Below are 23163 nucleotides of genomic sequence, written 5' to 3'. Positions count from 1 at the left end.
ATATATATATATATATGGAAAATTTACACACATACTTTACAATTCTTATCTATTCATGTATTCAACATCTAAAATTTGATATCATAAACTTATGCATGAAAAAGTACATATTTTTTATTTAAAAAGTTAGTAATAATGATATTTTGACATGATATTAAAAATCGAATTGCTATTTATGTAGATGTATAAAAAGTTTGCGTGTTAGACAAATAAATACACAATTTAATACATAGTGACTATTATAACGAGCCACTAACCATCTCTAATATGCCTATAATTCATGTACCACCGCCTTATGTTCAACTGTGCCAAAAAAGATTCGAACCCCCGACCTGCAGGGTTTACTATATATATATATATATATATATAATTGCTTCCTATTTTAAAACAAATTACAACTAAATCAAGGCAAAAACAAAAACAAGTAATAGCCCAGAGAACCCCCAAACCACCCATTTATAAATTTAGATTTTTAAATATCAACTACCCAAAACATTAAATATAATATTTTAATCCCACAAAAATCAAGTATAACATTTTAACTACATTTTTCGTCGTAAGCACCACCCTAAACCTTATATTTAAAAATTAGATGATTAAAATATTATATTTAATATTTTAAATGATTAATCGGTAAAAATCAATTTAAATTAATAACACAATTTTATTCGACATTTTTAGACAAATCTTCCTGTCATTAATTAAAATCACTCAAAAAAAAAAACTTCCTCCATTGATCACCAACTTCCATCAAACGCTTATATAAATCCTCACGCAACACCTTGCCGGTCATTTTCGCTTCTCAAATCCATAGAACAATATGTTTAGGGCTCCAAAGGCGTTCGCCAGCTTCGAAGGTGAAGCCAACGGGGCGCTCGTCGCTTCTCCGCAGCACTCACCGAGACGGCGGCGAAGGCTCCAGAGAACGGAGAATCGGAGCCGCCGAGGAACAATCGGTCTCGAAACTGTGTTCGAGGAGGACTGTGATTTGGTTTCGGAGGTTGAAGATGAGGGTTTCGTTCCCGAATCAAGAAATTGTTCTGATTTGAGCTTCGTGGATCAGCTGAAGGGTGGTTTAGGGATTCAATGTTATAAGAAGATGTCGACATTTATTCTATTCTTTTTCTTAGTTTTTTATTTCTTTTTTGGCTGTCTTTTCATGTAATGATTCGAGAATATTTTTTTTTTTTTTATTTTTTATTTTTTTATTTTTGTTTCTTTTTATAGAATAATTTGTTTTTTGTACTTAGCTTTTATTGTGATGTTGTTGCTGGATTTGAGATCGAAGCAGTTATCTATGATTGAAATTGTTTGGAGAAGATTTAATTCTTTTTTCAATATATATATATATATATGTATATATGATGCACAGAAGCAATGAATCCATGTCCATTTCACCAATAATCCCCACAGCTACAAATCCCATCCCTAAAACAATGAAACCGATTCAAATCCCTAACCACAAACTCCCTCCCCTCCATCTTGCTCACCAGCTTGAACACCACATGGCAATCCGCACACATCCTCAAATTCTTCATTATCCTGATCTTACCTCCATTGGGAAAACTCAATAGCCCAAACGCCATTGCCAGGACCTCACTATGAACCCCAACAATGAACTCTTCCTCCCCCAATCCGCCATTATCGAGCTCCACATAACTCTTCAGAGTCCTCTTACAACCCATCTCTGCACCCATTCTCTCTTCCATCTCCCTCAACAATACCACGACCTCGTCCTTCCTCGGACAACCCACCACATTCCCTGCATAGAATTCAAACACCGAGTTCTTCACCTCGATCCAGCTGCACCCTGGATCCTTCCTGACCCCTCGTCGTCGCATCTCTCTTCGAACCCTAGAAGCGCCGTCCCACTCCCCCGCTGAAATGTAGGCGTTCGACATGGCGATGTAGATGCCTGCAACATCTTCCCTCCCTAGCTCAATCTTAGCTAGGGTTGCTCTCACCTTCTCCACCACGTCAAGCCGGCCTTTCGCCCTGGCGGCGGAGACGAGCGCACTCCATAGCATCAGCTCATCGTGTCCGGACGCATCGACCCGGCAAGCTAGCTCGAGAGCCTCGTCGAGCCGCCCCGCACGAGCCAACATGTCCACGGCACATGTGTAATGCTTCGCGTTCGGAAGCACGCCATAGTTGCGGTGCATCGAGTGGAGGCAGCTGAGGCCGGCATCACTGAGACCGGAGTGGCTGCACGCATGGAGTACGCCGAGGAGGGTGACACTATTTGGCTGAATTCCCCGGTCAAGCAATTCGTTGAACAGCGAGAGAGCCAGGCCGCTGAGGCCATGCCTCGCTGCGGAGACGATCATGGCGCTGTAAGGGATGAGGGTGGGGATGGCGATATGAGCGAAGACTGCACGGGAGTACTCAACACAGCCGCATTTGGCGTACATGTCGATCAACCCTCCAGCGATGACATCGTTGTCTTCATGACCTAAACGAATCGCAGCTGCGTGTGCCGATCGACCTGGTTCGAATCTCCCCAAGCCTGCGCAGACATTAATGATGCTGGAAAGCATGAAATGGTTAGGGCGCAGGTGCATCTTCCATGAAAACTTTCTGAACAGATATAAAGCTTCGTTATTACAGGCATTCTGTGCGTAGACGGAGATCATTGTGCCCCAACTGTAAATGTTTTTCTCGAACATTCCGTCGAACAACTGGCGTGCGGAATCAATGTCGTTAGTTTTTCCATACATATCAATCAGTGCTGTGCAGGCCACAACGTCCGACTGGAGGCCGAGAAGCTCTATCCTGGCATGAAGAAGCTTGCCTATCCGAGCATTGGCGAGCTCTGAGCAGGCGTTAATGGCGGTGGAAATCGTGAAGGAGTTGGGTTCAACTCCATGCACAGGCATTGCTAGAAATACGGCCGGGTCTGGCCGGCCGGCGTCGACATAGCCGGCCATAATGGACGTCCAGGAGACTACATTGGGTTCAGCCATTTCATCGAACATCTGTTGTGCATGAGACATGGAGCCGCATCTCAGGTAACCGTTGATCAAGTGGTTGGCCGTAGTGGTGCCGGCGATAATGCCGGCCTTGAGCAGCCTGGAATGCGCGGAGGTGACGGAAGTGAGAGAGGATGAATTGCGAAGGGAACGAATGCAGGCGACGGCCGAAGCCGCCGTCATCGTATCTTCAAGTCTGGCAAGTTTCCTCCATCGGATGGAACAATATGGACAGAAAGACCATAACTGAAATACTTTAGGATTAATAATGACAGTTAATTTTTTGGTAAATTTACATTCGTAGCATACAATTCTTAGGTATTTACAAATGTCACACCTAAATTTTTTGGCAAGTTTATCTTCGTAGCTTAGAATTCTTATGTTGAAGAGAAATCAAATTGAACCTAGCCCATGATCTGGTTGAAAAGCTAGATAGAATAGATTCATGGAAGGACTTTTTTCTGACTATATGCAAGCCTAGACTTGTTGTTTCTTTTATTGTAATTATTGTTCAGCGGGAAAGTGAGCTTTCAACTTTAACATGAGTTAATAATTAAAAAAAAAAAAAGCATTGAAAGATTAGTTAATAGACGACGGAATGAATCTCAAAGCAATCTAACAATCAGGACAGAAGATGATCGTTAGAGTTTCGAACGAACGACTAACAACAAAACATGGATTTCAGAAAGTACAACAATCAGAGAGGAGATGATTTTTGGATGATAGAACGATCGACTAATAACGCAACATGTGTCTCAGAAAGAACAACGATCAGGAAGGAGTGAACGATCGTTCTGATCGCTGGACGATCGAACGATTGATCATACACAGATCCATCCGATCAGCCAACAAACCCAAGATCTGGAGGTCATTCAAAGAAAGTCCAGATGGTCGACACAACTCGAGGTGACCGATCAAGTATCGACACCCCTGTCGATTGGTTATTAGCACACAACCAGAATTCGGTTGACCTACCGAGCTGAACAATCGACATACTCAATATCAGTCGGGTGACCTAATTTATTACTTTATTGTATCTTTCTTGTAATTTACTAGAGTAACTCCTCAAAAGCTAATGATTAGGAGCAAATCTGTAATTGCAATATTTATACCCCTATGTCTAAAAATATAGGTTATTTCACAATAAAAGATTACACATTTCACGATTCTCTAATGTTTCTTTTTTCTTATGTTATGCTCTATTCCTTGAGTGTATTTCCTGTATTTTTTTTGAATTCAATAGAGATTCTCTTATTACATATTGATTTAGCTTGTCTTATTATATATATATATATATAGAGAGAGAGAGAGAGAGAGAGAGAGAGAGAGAGAGAGAGAGAGAGAGAGAGAGAGAGAGAGAGAGAGCAATATGGGTACACATTAACTAGCTAGGTGATGCTTGTTCCTCACCACTTAGGTTTAGCAACAAGGCAAAGGGCCACTTTCTTATGTACAGTGATTCCGATGGTCTCCTCCAAGCTAATATCTTCAGCCTTCATTCCATCTGGCAGCGACCAGTCAAAGCAGTGGAGGAGATTGGCTAAAGCAAGCTCAACAATCACCATTGCAAAGCTAATCCCAGGACACTTTCTCCTCCCCGAGCCAAAGGGCAAAAACTCGTAATCTTGTCCCATGAAAGCTATATTATTTCCTTCAAACCTTTCAGGCCAGAACTCGAGCGGCTTCTCCCAAACGTTTGGGTCGGTGGAAATAGCCATGGCGTTGATGATAACGCCGCGTTTTGGCAGGAATTTTGTAACCTTGGACTCGACATGCTTGAATGGTTTCTCGTGGAACCAAGAGAGGGACAGGAGGCTTCAACCTCATTGATTCCTTTATGACTTGTTTTAGATATGGAAGCTCTTCAAGATCGCTTTCTTGGATGAGTTTGCATATCTCTTCATTAGTGGCTTGCTTGAGCTCTTCCTGTAATTTATAAAGTACTCTAAGGTTTCTTATAAGCTCTGTCATCGTCCAAATTATTGTGGCCAACGAAGTGTCTGTTCCGGCTATGAGCGCTTCCTGATCAGGTTAATTACATTAAATAAGACAAATCTCTATATTGATATCTAATAAGTGCATATAGCCTATGTTGTTACTAAGAAATATTTCTTTCAACATGATCATCATTACTTATAATTAAGAAAAAAAAATGGTTATAACTTACCCATAAGATACTCTTGACTTGATCAATACTACTTAAAAAACCTCCATGAAGGACTGCAATTTTATGCAACCTTAGTAAAATACACACTAAATCTTTCTCCTCATCACCACCACTATCATTAATAACGTTGTCGCTCTCTTCTCCTTCCTCTCCATTTTTAAGATACTCCTGAATGACTCGGTCAAAAAATGCGTCCATCTCCTCAAATTTCTTTTCCAATCTCCCATGAAAGCCCCTCAAACCATCAACCCATTCCATCCGAGGAAAGAAATCTGCCACAAAGAAGCTGCCAAGTAAACTTTGGGTTTCCAAAAGCAACTACATCTCCACTTATTCTTCCATCTCCAAACTCATCACCGAGCGTCACCCTACAAACTATATTATTTGTAAATGAACGTATCAACTCACTCAAATTTGCAACAACGAAGACATCTTTGATGTTGGCAACCAACTCCTCTATTTCTTCTCCTCGTACTGCTTTAAAAGCTCTAACGCGATGGGGGCCGAGCAGCTGAAGCATGAAAATCTTGTCGCCTTGGCGCCAACGACCGCCATGGGGAGAGAAGGTGATGCTTGGGTTATTTTTAAACAGCTTCTTTGATGCTGTGAGGAGAGGACGTCCACTGAAAGTGAGGTCATGGTTGGTGAAAACCTCCTTAGCTACATCGCGGGAGGAGACGATAAGGGTGGGGATGGAGCCGAGTTGAAGGAGCTTTTTGGAGAGGTTGAGGGGGGATTGCTGAGGCTTGTTGGGATTGAGCAGGTGGAGGTTGCGGAGGATTGGAAGGCGCCATGGACCTGGTGGCATCTTCTTCTTCTTACATTTTGAGAGGATGTTGGTGAAGGGAGACAACACCAGAAGGAGGAGGAGGATGAGAATGAACATCATATCATATATAATATATTATACGGTGTTATCAAATAACATGATCGTCAACGCCATTGATTAGATATAAATCATGCATACAATAAATGGAGTTCACGAAAAAAATCTTTAGATATCATTGAAGAAGTATCTTTAGATACTATTAATTATGAAAATTGCATGATTTGTTTCCTAATTGAGCCAATCAATTTGTTCGAAAACAGAGTAGCTATCAATCACATCCATGCAAATAAACAAATGATGACACAAATTACAAAGAAGGTTGCTTAAGTAATATTTAAATTACATGATTTCACTCATAGAGAATTAATTAAGAATCTCCTTGTCTCAAGAGAAGTTGGCTCAAACCTTGATTTATTTTGCCATTAATGTTTTTTTTTTCTCCTTAAAACTTGTGTGGGGATGCAGCAATAAGAAGAATTTAGGCTGTGATATGACGTTAATTACATGTTGGGTAGTTTACATAAATACGATATAATTCTTATATAATAACTTATCTAACTTTTACATTTTTTTTTTCATTTATATATATGATTTTAATGTCTCAATCACGTGAAAACATAGGATGACTAGGTGTATACTCTAAGAACATATCAATATTATTGATGTGTGCCGGAAGATCCCAAGTGGTAGAGTGATAAATTAGTGTCTTAGTGTACTATGAGATTCAACACACATCAAAAGTAGCAAGAAGAGATACCGTGATTTTTACTTGAAAACCTTGGAAAGGGAATAAAATCACGGGATGGCCCAGTCCATTATATAATTTTGAGTACAGTAACTCACTTTAGTTTTGAATTAGGGAAGATGAGATTATAAAGTTGATGTACAATGAGTAACGATAGCTGTAATAGGCCACAAAGGTCATAGTCAATTTCTATGGAAGCAGCAGTCCGCCACAAAAGTTATAGATAATAACTATAGTGCCAACCTGTTGTAGAGGTCATAGTTGAAAACTATCATATTAGTTGGTCATTTAGGTTGTAGGTGGTGACTTCAGGAGCATTGGCTGGCCACAAAGGATGTAGTAGGAAGATTGGATTGTGTTCGTAGGCTGTAGAAGTTGAAGTTGAGAGCTACATGAGCTGTGAACCACGTAGGTCGTAACATGATTTTAAAAATCAGACATTCTGGTTCGACCAGTCATTCAACCGATTTAGTTCAGTCTCAAAATTGTTTTTGTAGAGAATTAAAATTGCACTAGTCAGAATCAAAATTGAACCGATGAATCAATAAACTGATTCTATTTCTAAAGCACAAACTAGTTCAAACATTGTCTAAATTGTCTTTTCATTTTGATCAAAGGGCCAAAAAAAGATATTTAAATTAAAATAAAAAATGATATATTTTAATATATTAATTTGAAATATTGTTAAAAATATTAAATTGACTAGAAATTTACAACGATTTATAATCAATTAAAATTATTAATTAAAAATTAAATAAAAATATATTAAATTTTAGTTAAATGAATGCTTTAATAGAAAAAAAAAAATATTTAAACCTCACTCCAACCTTGAACATCCTACAACTGCATGGTTAGGGATGTCAAAAAGATACTACTCGTTCGTCAGCAGCTTGCGGTCCGCTCGTTAGACAAACGAGCCGAGCACAACAATTTTCTCGCCCTTGATACATTATCAAGCTGACCAAGAACTACAGTGTTTTTTGAAGAGCCTAACCCGAGCTTGTTCTAGCCTAGCTCGTGTAACCCTACACATATCGATCGAAGTTTGGAGAAGCATCAGGTGTCACCCCCAGAATGTTTTTTTAATCACCGAGTTGCTGAATCAAATGTACGATGATTTTTAATGGCATTGATCTTGTTCAATAGTTCTGCCTAAATCATAAAAGAAACATTTGCATACATACCATCCAATTCCTATGTATCTGTATATAAACCACCTAATTTTTGTTTTTTTAAGATTAGTACCACCCAAATCTCTCATAACCCAAACCATTTAGATATATAATTCTTATCAATGCGGACGGTGAATTTATAATTGGCTTCTAATTTTCATAAAAGGGAAATAAAAATTAAAATAACATCTAAAAAAAATCATCAACATTTACATCCTTTAGAAAATCTAGAATGAATACTAAAAACATATAGCAATTTTACAAATAAGAAAAGGAATAAAACCGCCAAAAAAAAAGGAGGAAAAACAGAACCCATGCTGCTGGTTAGATGACTCTATTGATCAAAGCATTTAGTCATCTTCTTCCCCTTCTTCCTCTGAAGCTTCTCTAAGCCACTGAATAAACCAAAATAATAATGATAATAATAAGTAAATGAACAGGCATGTTAAAATATAAATAGTTTATACCTAACATCAAAAAATTTTCTTTGTTTACAAAACAAATACCAAAAATTATTTTTTGAACTACTGAAATTATGCATTTAAATGTGCCACAATAAACGATAAAGTGAAAACTTTAAGAAAAATGATGATAGGAGGATGCAGTTTTTGTAAATAATTAGAATTAGATTGTTTGAATTACAAAATCTGTGTATTTGTGTGTGCCATGATCAAACAACTGGAAAGTTGACAAAGATTATCATACATTTAGATGTTTGGGAGATAAAGAAGTGTGGGTAGAAGTGTAAATTTTGTAAAAAGCTAAAAGCAAATGTTTCATGTTATTGACTCAAAATCAATCATTGTTAGTATAGTCCAAATCAAAATATTTAACTTTAAGCTAGGTGGTTTGCTCAAACAGGTTATTTATATATATGCCCAGACCAAGCTAAAGTGTAATTGCAATAACATCTTCTACAATGCAGATCACTCCAGCTATGTAAATATCCCAAAACAAATAAATAAAAATGGAAAAAAAATCAATATGAAGTGCTTTCAATGCGTACCTTAATGAACTGTTCTGATTGCTTAGTAAAGATCTTATCAGACTCGTCAGCACCTTCTTTCTCCTGCGCCCAAGATAAAATTGCCTCCTCTGACAAAATTTCTTTATCATAGAGGAAACTCAGAATCTGAAAAAGAAAAAAAAACATTAAAATAAGCACTTTTCCATTAAAAATTCTCACTAAAATATGAAATGTTTACGTCGATATAGTGCAGCCATATTCAAGTCTTGAGAGAATGTAGTTATATGAACTGAAGCAAACAATAAATTAGGACCTGGTGATAGAAAATGACTCGGTCATTTTTGTTTGGGATCAACTTTGTTTTTTGTTTTTTCTCTTTATTTTTTCCTTAGTTTTTAAAAACATGTCTGTTTAAGGTATTTATAAGATATTTTATTTTTTGTTTCTGTAAACAATAAACATGTTTTGAAAACACTCCTTACAGTTTTTGGAGTTTTGAGTTTTTAAAAAATAATAATAGCTTAATCAACCGCATAAAACATGTGTTGTTTCAAATAAAAAAATAAACAAAATAAAACAAAAACTAAAAACAGAAAACAAAAATTAAAAGTGATCCCAATTGATTTTTTACTTTATGTTGTCTATTTCTATTATATTTTGATTATGTGTTAATTTAATTTGTTTATGTTTAAACTTAAAATAAAACATGTTTAGTATGATATAATATGTTTAGTTATTTTTAAAAACACTTAAAACAACTTTTAGATGTTTTGAATGTTTTTAAAAGCAATCTAATTTATTTTTAAAAATATAAAAGCAAACAAAAAAAATAAAATAAAATACTAAACAAACTTGTTTTTAAAATTAAAAAATAATAATAAAAAACAAAAATGATCCCAAACAAACTTTTTGGGTGTCCTTAAAAACAACCATATTTAAAACAGATAGCCAAACATGTCTTATTTTCAAACCAAAACATAAACAAATAAAAAATTAAAAATATAAAAAAAAATGATCCCAAATGACTCCATGAAATTGTGTTTCACATACAGATAACTCATACCATGAGATCTGAAACATTTGAAGCCATTGATACCACTTGCAGGTGAAATTATCACCATTGTCTGATAGCCACATATAGACAATCTAGAGTAAAAAAAAGGCATGAATGCCCAGCAATTCGTCCGAACTTATTTCCATCACACAATTTTTAGAATGAATGGCTTAATCTTTAAACTGGTTATGTATAAGCCATTTTAACGTGGATATGCCAATAGTACATATGATAATGGATACATCATAAAGGCAGATTTAATTTAAAGCTTTCAAAAAAAAAAGTTAAAGTTATAGTCTATTGTTTTTTTGTTCTTCAAAATTTGATACGTGAATATGTTTGTGTATGATCAAGGTTGGTTTATCTACATTTGTCTGTTTCTAATATGTACTTCATAAATACACACACACACATGCTCATAGTGCTAGTATATATGAAAAGAGATAACAGAAAATTAATTGGGTGTACAATTGCTTACATTTGAGAACAAAGGAGAGAATTCTCTTGCTGTTTCGACGGAAATCTCCTCGAATTTTAAGATCACCTCAATCTACAAAGCCCTCACAAAGAAACGTCATCACAAGTATTAAGGTACTTAATTCAAAGCATGAAAAAAATCTCCAAGTAAAAGCAGCATAATAAATGATACACATATAACAATGAGATAATCCTTGTCCATATACAGAGAGAAAATGGAAAGAGCTATAATAATATAGATAAAGAGGAGATGAACAGTGACAGGCATTGAAGAAATTTAATAACAAAAAGATGATTTTTGCGTGCATTACGTTATTTAGCTTGATAAAAAAAGAGGTTTACATGAAGTATATGCTGATTTAATAGCATAAAAAAGAGCACATATAATCTTTCCAAGTAAATTTCTTGCAATTAAATCATTAACTATGCCAAATGCATAAAGGGTTTATATAAACTATATATTAGAAAATACAAAGCTAAATATAAACTATTACAACAATTAAATCTAGCCTAATAAGGAACTTACAGTGGCATTCCTATATGCAAATATTCATAGATATACTATATAATTGCACACATAAATGTATATTTATTATATAGCTTAATTATCCATCAATAATGCAAGATTTATTACATCATAGCAAAAATGTTTGTAGTTCAAGAAGAAGCAAGTTGCTCACAATGAACCAACGGTGCGGTCATGGCATTGCCTTTGTAAATATGTTATGAATATGGAAATTTGTAGAAATACAAGGAAGATTAATAATATGAAAGCTTCCTGATTTCAATGAAATTCTATTTCAATATGTTTTATGTGCTCGAAATAAACAAGATTAACATCAATTTGAATGGTAAAAGTATTGTTCACATGGAGAGTAAGACAATGTCAACACTAAAGCCTTAATCCCACTACGTGCTATAAGAATCCTTTTTCTCCATTGCGTCCTATTTAGTGTCATATTTTCATTTAGTTCTAATAAATTAAGATCATTTTTTATACAATAAGCCCAAGTCTTACATGGAGAGTAAGACTATTCTGAAAAAAATCTAAGTTCAGGTCAAATTCCACATAGGCAGATAATCTCAAAGCTAGAAACATGCATTGCACACTATTCAAGCTAAATAGATGATTTTGGTACATATAGCAAATCAAATGAGTCACCAACAAACACACGCCAACCTAAGGCAAACCATCAAGTATAAAGAGACCTAGCCCAATCAACATCACCATAAACCATTAGATGAAGAGAAGAACCAATTAAGAAAAATAAACCACAAGTGTCCATTAAAGTATCGAATGATTCGACAAACAACAATTAAATCTATATGATAAGGTATTTGCATAATTTTATTAACACACTAACAAATAAAATAAAGTATCGCCTAACTGTTAAATAATTCAAGTGCAACGACTAGAAAAAATAAGTGAACATCGTTTTGAAGAAATTAAGTAGAAGTTGATTCCTAATTTAATTAGAGGTAGGGCATACTAGAGAAGTTGTTTGTGTTCGAACAGCATGAGGACCAACCAAGTATTTCTCAATTTCAATTGGATTACATGAGGGATCGACTTTAAGCTCATATATGTTTGCTTTAGTTATGAATGTTCTTACTAGTATTTACGAGAGTATGTATCATGGTGTATGATTTTCACTGATGATATCCATCTTCTGGATAAGATTAGAAAAAGAGTTCAGGAAAAAAATGGATTATAGAGGTTAGCTTTGGAGTCTAAAGTCTTTTGTTTGAGTAAATTTAAAACTGAATAAATTGAATGTAATTTTAGTAATAGTAGACCTAGTGGCGGGGATGTAATAATGGGTGATCAAGTCATTAAAATGAGTGAATGTTTTAGATATCTCGGGCCTATTTTTTAAAGCTGAATGTTTTATATATCTCGGGCCTATTTTTCAAAGCGATGGTGATATGGATGGGGAAGTTATTAGTAGAATTCAAGTTGGATGGTTGAAGTGGAGGAATGCATCGGGTTTATTGCTTGATAGAAAGTATTGTTTAGACTTGATGAAAATTTTCTAAGATGGTGGTGAGACCGGCAATGCTTTATGACGCAGAATGTTGGCCTATAAAAGAGAAACATAGAACTAATTAAGTGTTGCTGAGATGATAATACTTTACACATAGAGAAAATGCGAAACAAATGTATCCATGAAAGGGTTGGTGTAGATCCTGTGGTGAACAAGATAAGAGAAAGTCGCCTAAGATGATTTGGTCACATCAAACGTCAACCATTTGATGATCTAGTTATTAGAGTAGGTGTTTTAGATTCAACTTATGTTAAGAAAGGAATAGGTAGACCTAAAAAGACTTCGGCTTATTATATAAAAAAATGATCTTAATTTATTAGAATTAAATGAAAATATGACACTCAATATGACACGATAGAGAAAAGGGATTCATGTAGCCGACTCCACTTAGTGGGAAAAAGGCTTGTTGTTTTTGTAATATAGATAAAGAACACTTGAAAAATAAATATCAGCTTGCAACCAACATTAAAGAAAAATAAGATTATAGCATCACTCAACTGCAAAAAGTGTGCAAACTGAAACGTAAGAACTATAGGACAACAACTGATAAATTGTACAAAAAATGACCAAAAAGTATACTATGAAGGCATACCTCTTCATCTAAGGTTTTAAGGTAATGCTTAAGAAGATCCCTCCATTTGATAATTTCCTTGACAGTATTTGCGTATAATTCATCTGATAAAATGGCAAATAAATAATATCTTAATACTCAAATTGTTTCATATCAATGTTATTAAATGCACACCCAAGCGAATGCTTGCAAAACAAGGTGAAGCACTAAAAAGCACTCCGCTTCGCCCAAATGTGTAGGATAGAGCAATTGCCACTTTGGAAATGCTAATCATACGTATCATTATAAAGCAAAAAAATTGTTCTAATCAAACTTTGATGACAGGTAAGTAGATTAAATAAACTTAACCATACACAATAACCATAAAAGTAATAAATTTTCTTTTCTTTTTTCATATATAAAAGTGGCTATACCATGATTTGGCTATAGCAATCAAGGTTACATGAGTGTTGGGTGGTGCTTAGCCACACAATGCCAGGCACCTTTCAGACCTGCGGGCCGTAATAAGTGGAGCTCCTAGATTCCTGCCCAAGGCAGCCAATTTAAAGGAGAAGAAAATCCAGGATTCAGAAAGGATGAAAGCTTATTATACGTTTATGATAGTCCTAAAAGGGGGCTACAAACAGCTCAAGCTAAACAGCCGTCATATTTTGGATTGCGAAGGAGAAGCTATGGTAGTGTTAGGCTTAGGGGAAGAGTTGTGCCAAGCAAGAAGTTCTCCCTCACAGCTTTCTGAAGCTCTCACTGGAATAAATAATGTAATACACGATTCAAAACACAAGATAGAGTTGACTAAAATTCCTGGCTTTCTTCAAAACTTCAAATCCTTTCACTAATAATGAAAGAAAAAAAAACCTTAAAAACTGCTTACGCTAAAAGCTCCTAGTTTACCATCAAATACTAATAAAATATTTTTTTGTTAAATAAATTATATATATATATATTGCGATGGACGTTTCGGGAGCTCTGGTAGGGTTCGGGATTCCTGGCGATTTCGAGATGCTGATGGTGCTTATTCTCTCTCGTCTGCTGGATATTGGTGAGATCTTTCCGTTTGTTTTCTTGCTTTGGCTTCTCCTTAGCGCTCGTCTACTGCTCCTCGTTTTTTTGGTTTTTGCCGTCAATGGCAAAAACTTATGCCGGAGTCACTACCGGGGGCTCCTCCTCCGATGCTGCTCCAAAGTTTGTTTTTTCCTTCTTCCTCTCATGAATCTTTGATTCTTGGTGGGGAGTACAATTTCATAAAGAAGCAGGGAAAGAAGGGGGGTAAGTTTGCGCTCTTCCTCTCGAACTCGGGGGTAAGCTTGCGCTCATCCTCTCTGACTCTGAAAACGCCATTCTTGCGTCTGCTTGTCAATATCATTTGGTGGGTAAGTTTCTCTATGGGCTACCAAAATTTGATTTTCTTCTTAAACTTTTCGAGCTTTTAAATTTGGCTTGGGGCTGGAAGATTGGTGCTCTTGATAGTAGGCATATACTGATTCGGTTGTCTAATGAGGATGACTACGCTAAACTCTTTGCTCGTAAAACTGTTCGTTTTGAGGATGTTTTGATGAAAGTCCTAAGATGGACTACTAATTTCGAAGCTCGGGCTGAGCTTCCTATTATTCCTATTTGGCTTCGTCTACTTGGTTTAAAAGTGCATTTGTTCAACCACGAGATTTTATTCTCAATCGCTGCCATGTTTGGTAAACCGTTAATATTAGATGCGCCGGCTTTCAATTTCCGACTTTCAACTTAACAAGGCCTTCTATGCAAGAATTTTAATTAAAAGAGATGTTACTTTACCCCCCTGAGGAGGTTTTGATAGGTTCTACACATATTGGTTACTGGCAACAGGTTTTTCTTAAGAAACATCCTCACCACTGCTCCCATTGCCGCATGTTTGGACATGATTTGGTGCATTGTTTTCACCTGCATCCTGAAATAAGGAAAAATAGTGCAGGTCGTTCGACCTCTGCTGAGATTAAGTCTACCAGAGAACACCGCCTGCAATTGAACAAATTGCCCCTTGCTTGGAGGGGAATAGTGTTGTGCAACATGGTACCGTTGAGCATGATGGCCCTCTAAACAATGAGAGGTTTGAAGCCACAGTGGAACGGGTTTCTGATACACAAAGTCCACACCATCTCAACATCTGCCATCTTCAACTATGGGCGCTGAGTTATTGGTTGAGCAGGACATTGAATTACTTATTGCTAATACTTTCCCTGGGGAATTACCCATTGTGGAAACTCCCCAAACCGTTACAACTCAACACCCCCCTGCTATGCACTCTATTACTACACAGATTGACCAGGTTGCTGAGACTACTTTGGCCTTAGATTCTGAATGGAGTATCCAAAAATACAGTAGGAAAAGAGGAAGAAGGAAGTCTGACATTTCTAATATGAAAACTTCAAGCAATACTGATGTCATTTACCATTCTGAGGGAGAGCACTTGCACCTTCCCCCTAGGATCACTAGGAGGGGTGCTTTGGGCCAACATGATTAGCATATTAGTGTGGAACATTAGGGGAGTGGCGGACCCCCACTCCATTAATTGTTTAAAATATTTATGCAGGGTCCATAAGCCGGGTATTTTTGCAATTTTGGAGCCGCTGATGTCTGTCCATAAGGATGATATTATTAAAAAAATCAAAAACTATCTGCACTATAGTAATCAGAACAATAAAATTTGGATTTTTTGGAAGAAATTAAATCCAGCATCATTAATGATGATTTGCAATATGTTCTTGTTCACTATACGTTGGAGGAATTTCATGGTTGGGCTACCTTCATTTATGCCAACTCCTTATTACAGGATAAATTATTTCTTTGGCAACAACTTATACACATGAGTGCTTCTATTGTTGATAACTGGTTTGTTGAAGGTGATCTTAATATGATTATGTCCCCTACGGAGAAAAGGGGTAGGACTAAAACTGATACAAATCTTATCAACCGTTTTTGTAAGCATATTACTGATGCTGGTCGTTTTGATTTAGGTTTCTCGGGTACTCCTTATACTTGGAGGAGAGGTCTGCTTATGCAGAGGCTTGACAGATTTTTGGGAAACTTCTCTTTTCTAGATTATTATAATATCATTCATGTCAAGCATCTTAATCATGTTGCCTCGAATCATAATCCTATTTTGCTTAGTTTGGCTTTTCACTCTAAACCTGCTCACTCTCACTTTAAATTTCTCAATGTCTGAACCTCGCATCCTACCTTTCTTAATCTGGTTAAACAGGCTTGGAGTTCTCGGTTTAGTGACAGCCCATGGTTTATTTTGTGGTAATTGCATAAAAAAGTGTCTACTCTATTGAAGAAGTGAAATTTTGATGTGTTTGGCAATGTCCACTCCAGGGTTTTGAAAGCTCAACAGGAGGTGGATGCACTGGAGTCACAGATTATCTGCACTCCTCTTATCGAAAATGTGGCTCAGGCTCATCAAAAACTCGTAGAGGAAATCGCTATTGAGGAAGATTTCCAACGACACAAAGCATGTGACACTCACTTTAGCAATGGTGATCGAAATACTAAATATTTCCACGCTACCATCAAGCATAGAAAGAATATTAATGCTATTCTTAAGATTGTCACATCTGAGGGTATTGTCCTTACTAATGTTGATAAAATTGACTCCAATGTTGAAGATTATTTTGCTTCTCTTTATGATGATGTTGTCTCGGTCAATGATATTGATCTGAATCTGTTTAATTCCAATAGAGAATTGGTATCGTCCCTTTTATTGTCTGACCCTCCTTTGAAGATGGCAATTCTCTCCTCTCAAAGATATTTACTCCCAAAAAGCTCCTGGACCTGATGGTTTTACTTCTGTTTTCTATATTTTTTGCTGGGACATCATAAAGAATGAGGTAATTCTAGCCATTCAAAGTTTTTTTCAAGGAGAAAATCCTGGTAAGTACTTTACTGCTGCCTTGATTATGCATATCCCTAAATCCACGGATAAATTGCACTGGAAGAATTTCAGACCTCTCTTCCTAAGATCATAAGTAAATTGATTGTGGCTCGTTTACAACCTCATCTTCCCTCTCTCATTTCTCCACATCAATCGACTTTTGTTAAAGGCTGTGATATTTCTGATAATATTTTGTTAGCCCAAAAAATTATTGAAGATCTTGATAGAAAATGCAGGGGAGAAAATTTAGTTATAAAACTAGATATCAAAAAAGCCTTTGGTACCATTAGGTGGAATTTCATTATTAATGTCTTGGTGGCCAGAGTTTTTAGTTCTAGCTTTTGCATGCTAATTAAAAGATGGTTGTCAAATAACCATTACAGTGTGCTTGTTAATGACAATTCTTATGATTTTTTCTCCGCTAAAATGGGTATTAAACAAGGGGACCCTCTCTCCCATATTATTTTCATCATTGCCTTTGATTACTTATCTAGATTAATCAATCGTTTTCAATTGCTCTACCCTCACATCTACCCTCACACATTCTACCCTCACACACAATTCTCTCATAAGGCTAAAACTATGGTCTCCCACCTTGTTTATGCTGATGATGTTATTATTTTTGCAAAATTTTTGCAAATGCATCTAAACTTGCTATCAAAATATTAATGATGCACTTAAATAATTTTCAGAATTGTTCTGGTTTGGCTTTTAACTGTGACAAATGTAAGTTATTTTTTGACAAGCATGTTAAACATTATATTGCTAATTGGGGGGCTTCTTTCACTGGTTATCATCATGCCTCCCTCTCTTTAAAGTATCTTGGGGTAAATCTTATTAGGGGAAGGAAAAAGCAGATTCAGATGGATGATGTCATTGACAAAATTAAGCATAAGATTAATGATTGGAGGAATGTCTTCCTATCTACTGGGGATAGGACAAATGTAAGTTATTTTTTGACAAGCATGTTAAACATTATATTGCTAATTGGGGGGCTTCTTTCACTGGTTATCATCATGCCTCCCTCTCTTTAAAGTATCTTGGGGTAAATCTTATTAGGGGAAGGAAAAAGCAGATTCAGATTGATGATGTCATTGACAAAATTAAACATAAGATTAATGATTGGAGGAATGTCTTTATATCTACTGGGGGTAGAATTACTTTGCTTTCGAGTGTGCTTCAAAGTGTTTCTCTCTATGCTTTACAGGTGTTCAATCCGAAGAAGAGTGTCATTAAAGTTATGGAAATGTTTTTTAATAAATTCCTATGGGTGGGGAGTGGTGCTAAGAAAATTTGGGTTTCTTGGCATAGGATGTGCAAACCTAAAAATGCTGGGGGTTTTGGTTTCAAAGCTTTACAACATACTGTTAAGGTTAATCTTTGCAAGCTTTGGTTTAAATTTAGAGAGGGATCTTTTCTCTGGGCCTCTTTTATGCATAAAAAATATTGTGCCACTTCCCACCCTTCCCAGGTTTTGTGGAAGGTAGGTGACTCTAGGATCTGGAAGGCCATTTTGAATGTCAGATCCACTGCTAGAGACTTTTATGTTTTGGGGTATTGGTGATGGAAACATCTCTTTCTGGAATGAGAATTGAGGAATGCCTTCCCCATCTGAGCACACTCATCCATCTCATACAAACAATTTGCTTGTTTCTGGTCTCTTTTCTCAAGGAAGTTGGGATTTTACTAAGCTATGTTCTCTGATGGGGGAGTTGAATGCTAATTATATATCTAATATTCCTACTACCCCTTCCCGCAGAGATTATCCTGTTTAGAAGAAGTCTTCTTCGCAGTCGGTCTGTAAGTTGATATATGACACTTTACATTCTCATCCTGATTGGTTTTGGGGAAATTGGATTTGACATAAACTCTATACTCCCGCTCTCCCCTTCTTCCTCTGGCGATATTTCTCCTTTTACTCCCTCTTGATAACATTCTGAAACTGAAAGGTTTAAGATTGGCATCAAGATGTCCTCTGTGCAAAATTTCGGAGGAAGGCTTAAGACATATTTTTTTAATGTCCTTTTTCAATGGATGTCTGGAATATTTTGGGTTTACATTTTGGTATCCCCTGGACACATAGGGGCACTTTAATTACTTTTTTGTGAGAGTGGAAGGCTTACGCCGATGATGAGGGAAGGCGTCTTTCCCTCCCTCTGTTGGTCCTTTGCTTTTTTAGGTTGCCAGAAACAACCATAAATACATTTCCTCCACCCCAGCTGTCGTTATTACTACTTCCTATATTCTGGCCTATTACTCTAAGGCCCTAAGGGCCTCTACTAATGTTGCTCTCTATGGTATGAGAGCTAGGCCCCCTCGTTTAGTCAGTTGGACACCTCCTCCTCCTGGCTGTGTGAAAGTTAATGTCGATGGCAACTGGAATGAGCTTTCTGCTGCTGTTGGTGGCCTTTTTAGAAATTATGTGGGGCATTTTTGGGATATTTTACTTCTCATGTTGTGATTTTACTTCACCTGTTGCTGCTGATACTCTCTTAAGCTACGAAATGTTGGGGGTATATCTTGCTTTAAAAGTGGCATCTGCTTTAAATTTTCATACTATTATTGTTGAAACAGACTCAGAAATACTTTATAAGATTTTATTAGGTGTCTCTTCACCTCTCTGGGACATTATTTGTACCCTCAAATGTATTCAAGCTTTAATAGCGAATAGTCATCTGACTGTTAGTTGGAGTTTCATTCACAGGGAAGGTAACTCCCCTGCCAACTGGTTAGCCAAGCAAGCAGAGGGAGTGTGCACTGTTGGTTAACCCCCCCTACACCCCTCCAACTTTTACTTACTCGGGACTCATTAAATTTGCCTTATATTAGAACCTAGAAGATTTTTATGCACAGCTCTCTGGTTTGGTTTTTCTGCTTCATCTCTACGTTTTATCTGCACCCTCCCTTTGCTGCGATCTATATTCTGGCAGTTCAGAACGCCTTCTTTGCTTATCTGCTGGACTTTTTTTGCTTGTGGATCAGTTTCCTTGGTGGCAGAACCGCTGGCTTGGAGCGTTCTATCTGCTGTTTTGTTGGCTTGGAGAGATTTGGAGTTTTTATCTGATGCCAGATTTTGGTTTTTCTCAAATGTTTTACCTGTTTTTGTTTTGCATTCGCACAAGTATATTTGTTTTGGGTTTTGTTTTTTTGTCTTGGCTATACTTGTAATTTTCGGGTTTGATTTGGTGTGGGTTGTACTGTGGGAGGAGGAACCCTTAGAGGTGAGTTTTTTCAATATATTTTTTTGGATTTTTAGGCGGGGATCCTCCTCCCCTCCCCTTCTTATACTTTTTCTTTATATTAACACATAGAGAGTCACTCTTGCTCTTTCCCCAAACAAAAAAAATAATATATATATATATAGTTGATGTCTCTTCCTCGTGTTCCATCCATCACCTCAGTCATCCCTTCCTGTAAAAGAAGCATTTACAGTGCATTAATGACTTCTACTTTACCTTCAAATTTTAATACAATCAATGTATATATTTATATCCTTCCCTGTGAGAGAGTGAGAGAGAGAGAGGATATGGTGGAGACAAGACTGGGCTCCACCTGCAGACATTGCATAGGAAAAATTATGTGTTGCTTCTGTCAGCCAGATTGTAATAGTTTATCAAATCTCCCATGTGAAAGCTAGGCCACAACGTACAATCTCTCTCCATCTCATCTTTCTCTCTCCACTCATCGGGATGTGGAGAGATAAGTAGGTGACGGGGAGAGAGAGAGAGAGGCATGCAGACTAAACGGTGCTAAACTAACTCCTAAAGAAGCTTTTAATCTGTTTCTTTCCCATAAGCCAAATTCTTGCTTATATATTGTACAATTTGAAGGATTTTATGGCCAGAAAAAGATGGTAATGTGACCCAAAAAAACCATATTTTCAATTGTTAACAGAAGCGGCGGTTGTCCAATCTTCAATTATTTGATTGAATGATGTTATTTCAAGTATCAAAATGTAAATTAAAGATTACAACTTTTGGAAAAATAATTAATCATGTAGATCATTGTCTCCTAGTCAAATAAATAACGCAGCCCAAGCAAAGCACTCTTAAAACAACAAAAATGGGCTGTAGATGTCATGGAAGTCAAAATTCCAAGATTCTCTTGATGAAATCCATCTTGCAGCTGTTGTAACAGTAGTCCCAAGAGAAGCCCAAGCTATCAATGCTTGCAGATAAAATGTATGTAATAGTTAATCAGTTTATTAGTAACACTAAAGGAGATAAAACTATATTGATTTCTTTAAATCTCTTCGAACATGTTGAACTATGAATCCGATAGATTAACATTAGAGAGTGAAATTCTTACTTTTAGAAGAATAGGGGAATACCAATGCTGCCTTCATTATCGAATGGAACAATGCGCCAGCACAATCAGCATGTGACATATGATATGACAATCTGAAAAAAAAGAACATATACAAAAAATCTTACCATTGCGCTCAAGGAACAATAATATAAAAAAAAGCACCTTGAATGAAATTTGAACGTTTGTCAATAAATGTATATTTTGCATATGGGGTAAAGTGTATTGTGTATTTTCTTTCGAAAAAGTTTATGGATATTCTAGAAAAACAAAGTGATTATTTGACACCAAAGTTGACCCAAACCACAATAAAAATAAAATATTATTGATGAGATTCAAAAGGTTTACAAAAAATAACCCTTAACAACAGAAAAATAACAGCACAAGGATAAAAGACGGGACAACCTAAGGTGAGGATGAGGGACGGCGAGTGCCGGTGAGAAGCAGAAAAGGGCAGGTTGGGGGTTTCGGGTTCAGCCGTGGGATTGGGGAAGATGGAGTGGGCAGGTCGAAGAAGGGTAGGAGGTGACTGGTTGAGTAGAGAGGCTGGAGAGTTCTTGCAGCTATCGATTGTAAGTCAATCGTTTGAGGGAATAGGCGAAGGGTTATGGGAACGGCATGCGAAGGGAAATAGTTGCAGTAATACCCGGGATGAACAGGGCTGTAGATGGAGGCGGGTTGGGGTGATATAGGATGTGAATTGATGCTGGTGGTTGGGAAGCAGGGGCTTGGGGAGTTCGAGAGGGGAGAGAAGAGAGCGGCAGGGAGAAGCAAAGAAATGATAGCAGAAAGTTGAACTACTAGAGGATGACGATTGAAAGTTATCAAGCAGTGGAGAGGGCGACAAGGGAGCAATTAGGTCAAGGTAGTCACCACTTCGGAGAAGCATACAGCTAGAGCACCACCTGTCCTCGGATAAAATCCTAACAAGAGAAAATACCTAGCGGCTAGAAATCTGAAATCAGAAAGCACCAAAAGACTAGCAACAAACAAAGCAAAGGGCCAATTTATAAAAGTAGATAAGGAGGGGGAGGGGAAAAGAGGATGCAGCATTCTAGCCCTAGTTAGGGCCAGCCATTTCAGCCTTCCTATTGAACCGGCACCGCTGAACCGGCAGCCCGATTCAGCCCCCTTGCATCACCATGTCAATTTCTGTTGAGCAACCCTTCAATTAAAGCTGCCTAAATTTTCCCAAGAAAAGACTCAAGTAAATTGAAAAGCAGAAGCATCAACATCTGAAGTTTATTTAATCTTATAAATGCTGACAGGTATAAAAATTTTTCTGAAAAGCTGAAAAAGGAAATTAACCTTAGTGAATTGATTTCCAAGATAACGTTCTCCAAATTCACACCAGCAAGAGCTCGTTGAAAAGTTGCATCCACCTGAAGACAGATTTCACAGATAAATACTGGCTAAAATGAAAGTAAAGCTTCACTGGATTTTCATTGAAATTTAAACTCACGAGAAAGATACAGAAGAAAATTCACTGGAAGTAACTATACCTCCTTTTCAAAATCAGCAGAATCTCTATAATCTTCACCATCACCAACTGTACTCCCAGAATCAGGTAGCAATTCACCAGATGCTGGAATACTGCCCGTGTCCTGGTCTGCTGCATCAATATCAGCAAAAGAATTTGGCACTAATACTGAGAGCTTGTCTGCAGGGATTGGTGCAATTGAGTGTCTCCATTCATCTTCATTTCCTCCCTCACAGGATGACCAAATATAACCAGCTCCAGAGACGTAAAACTATAAATAAAATAATGTAACTCATTTTTATGTGTTGCTTAAATGTTGATTGAGATCATGTTCACGATTCTGACTTTAGCTCAACCAGTCAATCTCATTTTGTATGTATGTAGGTATGTATGCATGTACTTACCTATACATCTATGTATATGTATGTATGTATCTACATACATACAAACATACATACATACATACATACATATATAT

The 23163-nt window shown here is 36.9% G+C and overlaps 3 protein-coding genes across 4 annotated transcripts in view; all 3 read right to left on the bottom strand.

Moving 5' to 3' along the window:
* Window positions 1-1393: 1393 nt before the first annotated feature.
* Window positions 1394-3379, bottom strand: LOC110030822 (pentatricopeptide repeat-containing protein At4g15720). Its single transcript, XM_020733751.1, has one exon. The coding sequence runs from the start codon at window positions 3150-3152 to the stop codon at window positions 1395-1397; it is 1758 nt and encodes a 585-aa protein (XP_020589410.1). The 5' UTR covers window positions 3153-3379; the 3' UTR covers window position 1394.
* A 996-nt stretch (window positions 3380-4375) lies between these two features.
* Window positions 4376-6022, bottom strand: LOC110018250 (cytochrome P450 71A9-like). The gene is given in 4 exon segments (XM_020715518.1): window positions 4376-4702; window positions 4704-4991; window positions 5137-5408; window positions 5545-6022. Coding segments are annotated over 4 exon segments (1365 nt in total).
* Window positions 6023-8034: 2012 nt separating this feature from the next.
* LOC110026646 (probable translation initiation factor eIF-2B subunit epsilon) overlaps window positions 8035-23163 on the bottom strand; it is a gene marked incomplete at its 5' end in the record, with an annotated part of 38933 nt that continues 23804 nt past the window's right edge. The window contains 7 exon segments of one of the 2 annotated variants that reach the window (XM_020727667.1): window positions 8035-8277; window positions 8889-9014; window positions 10382-10453; window positions 13018-13100; window positions 21209-21300; window positions 22514-22587; window positions 22708-22956. In XM_020727667.1, coding sequence (XP_020583326.1) covers window positions 8233-8277; window positions 8889-9014; window positions 10382-10453; window positions 13018-13100; window positions 21209-21300; window positions 22514-22587; window positions 22708-22956 — 741 coding nt within the window. 2 annotated transcript variants of the gene reach the window in all.

This window comes from Phalaenopsis equestris, unplaced genomic scaffold, assembly GCF_001263595.1.
Source record: "Phalaenopsis equestris unplaced genomic scaffold, ASM126359v1 Scaffold000002, whole genome shotgun sequence".
NCBI classification, from domain to species: Eukaryota; Viridiplantae; Streptophyta; class Magnoliopsida; order Asparagales; family Orchidaceae; genus Phalaenopsis; species Phalaenopsis equestris.
Note: the sequence above shows the minus strand (reverse complement) of the source record. Positions and strands in the feature narration are given on the sequence as shown.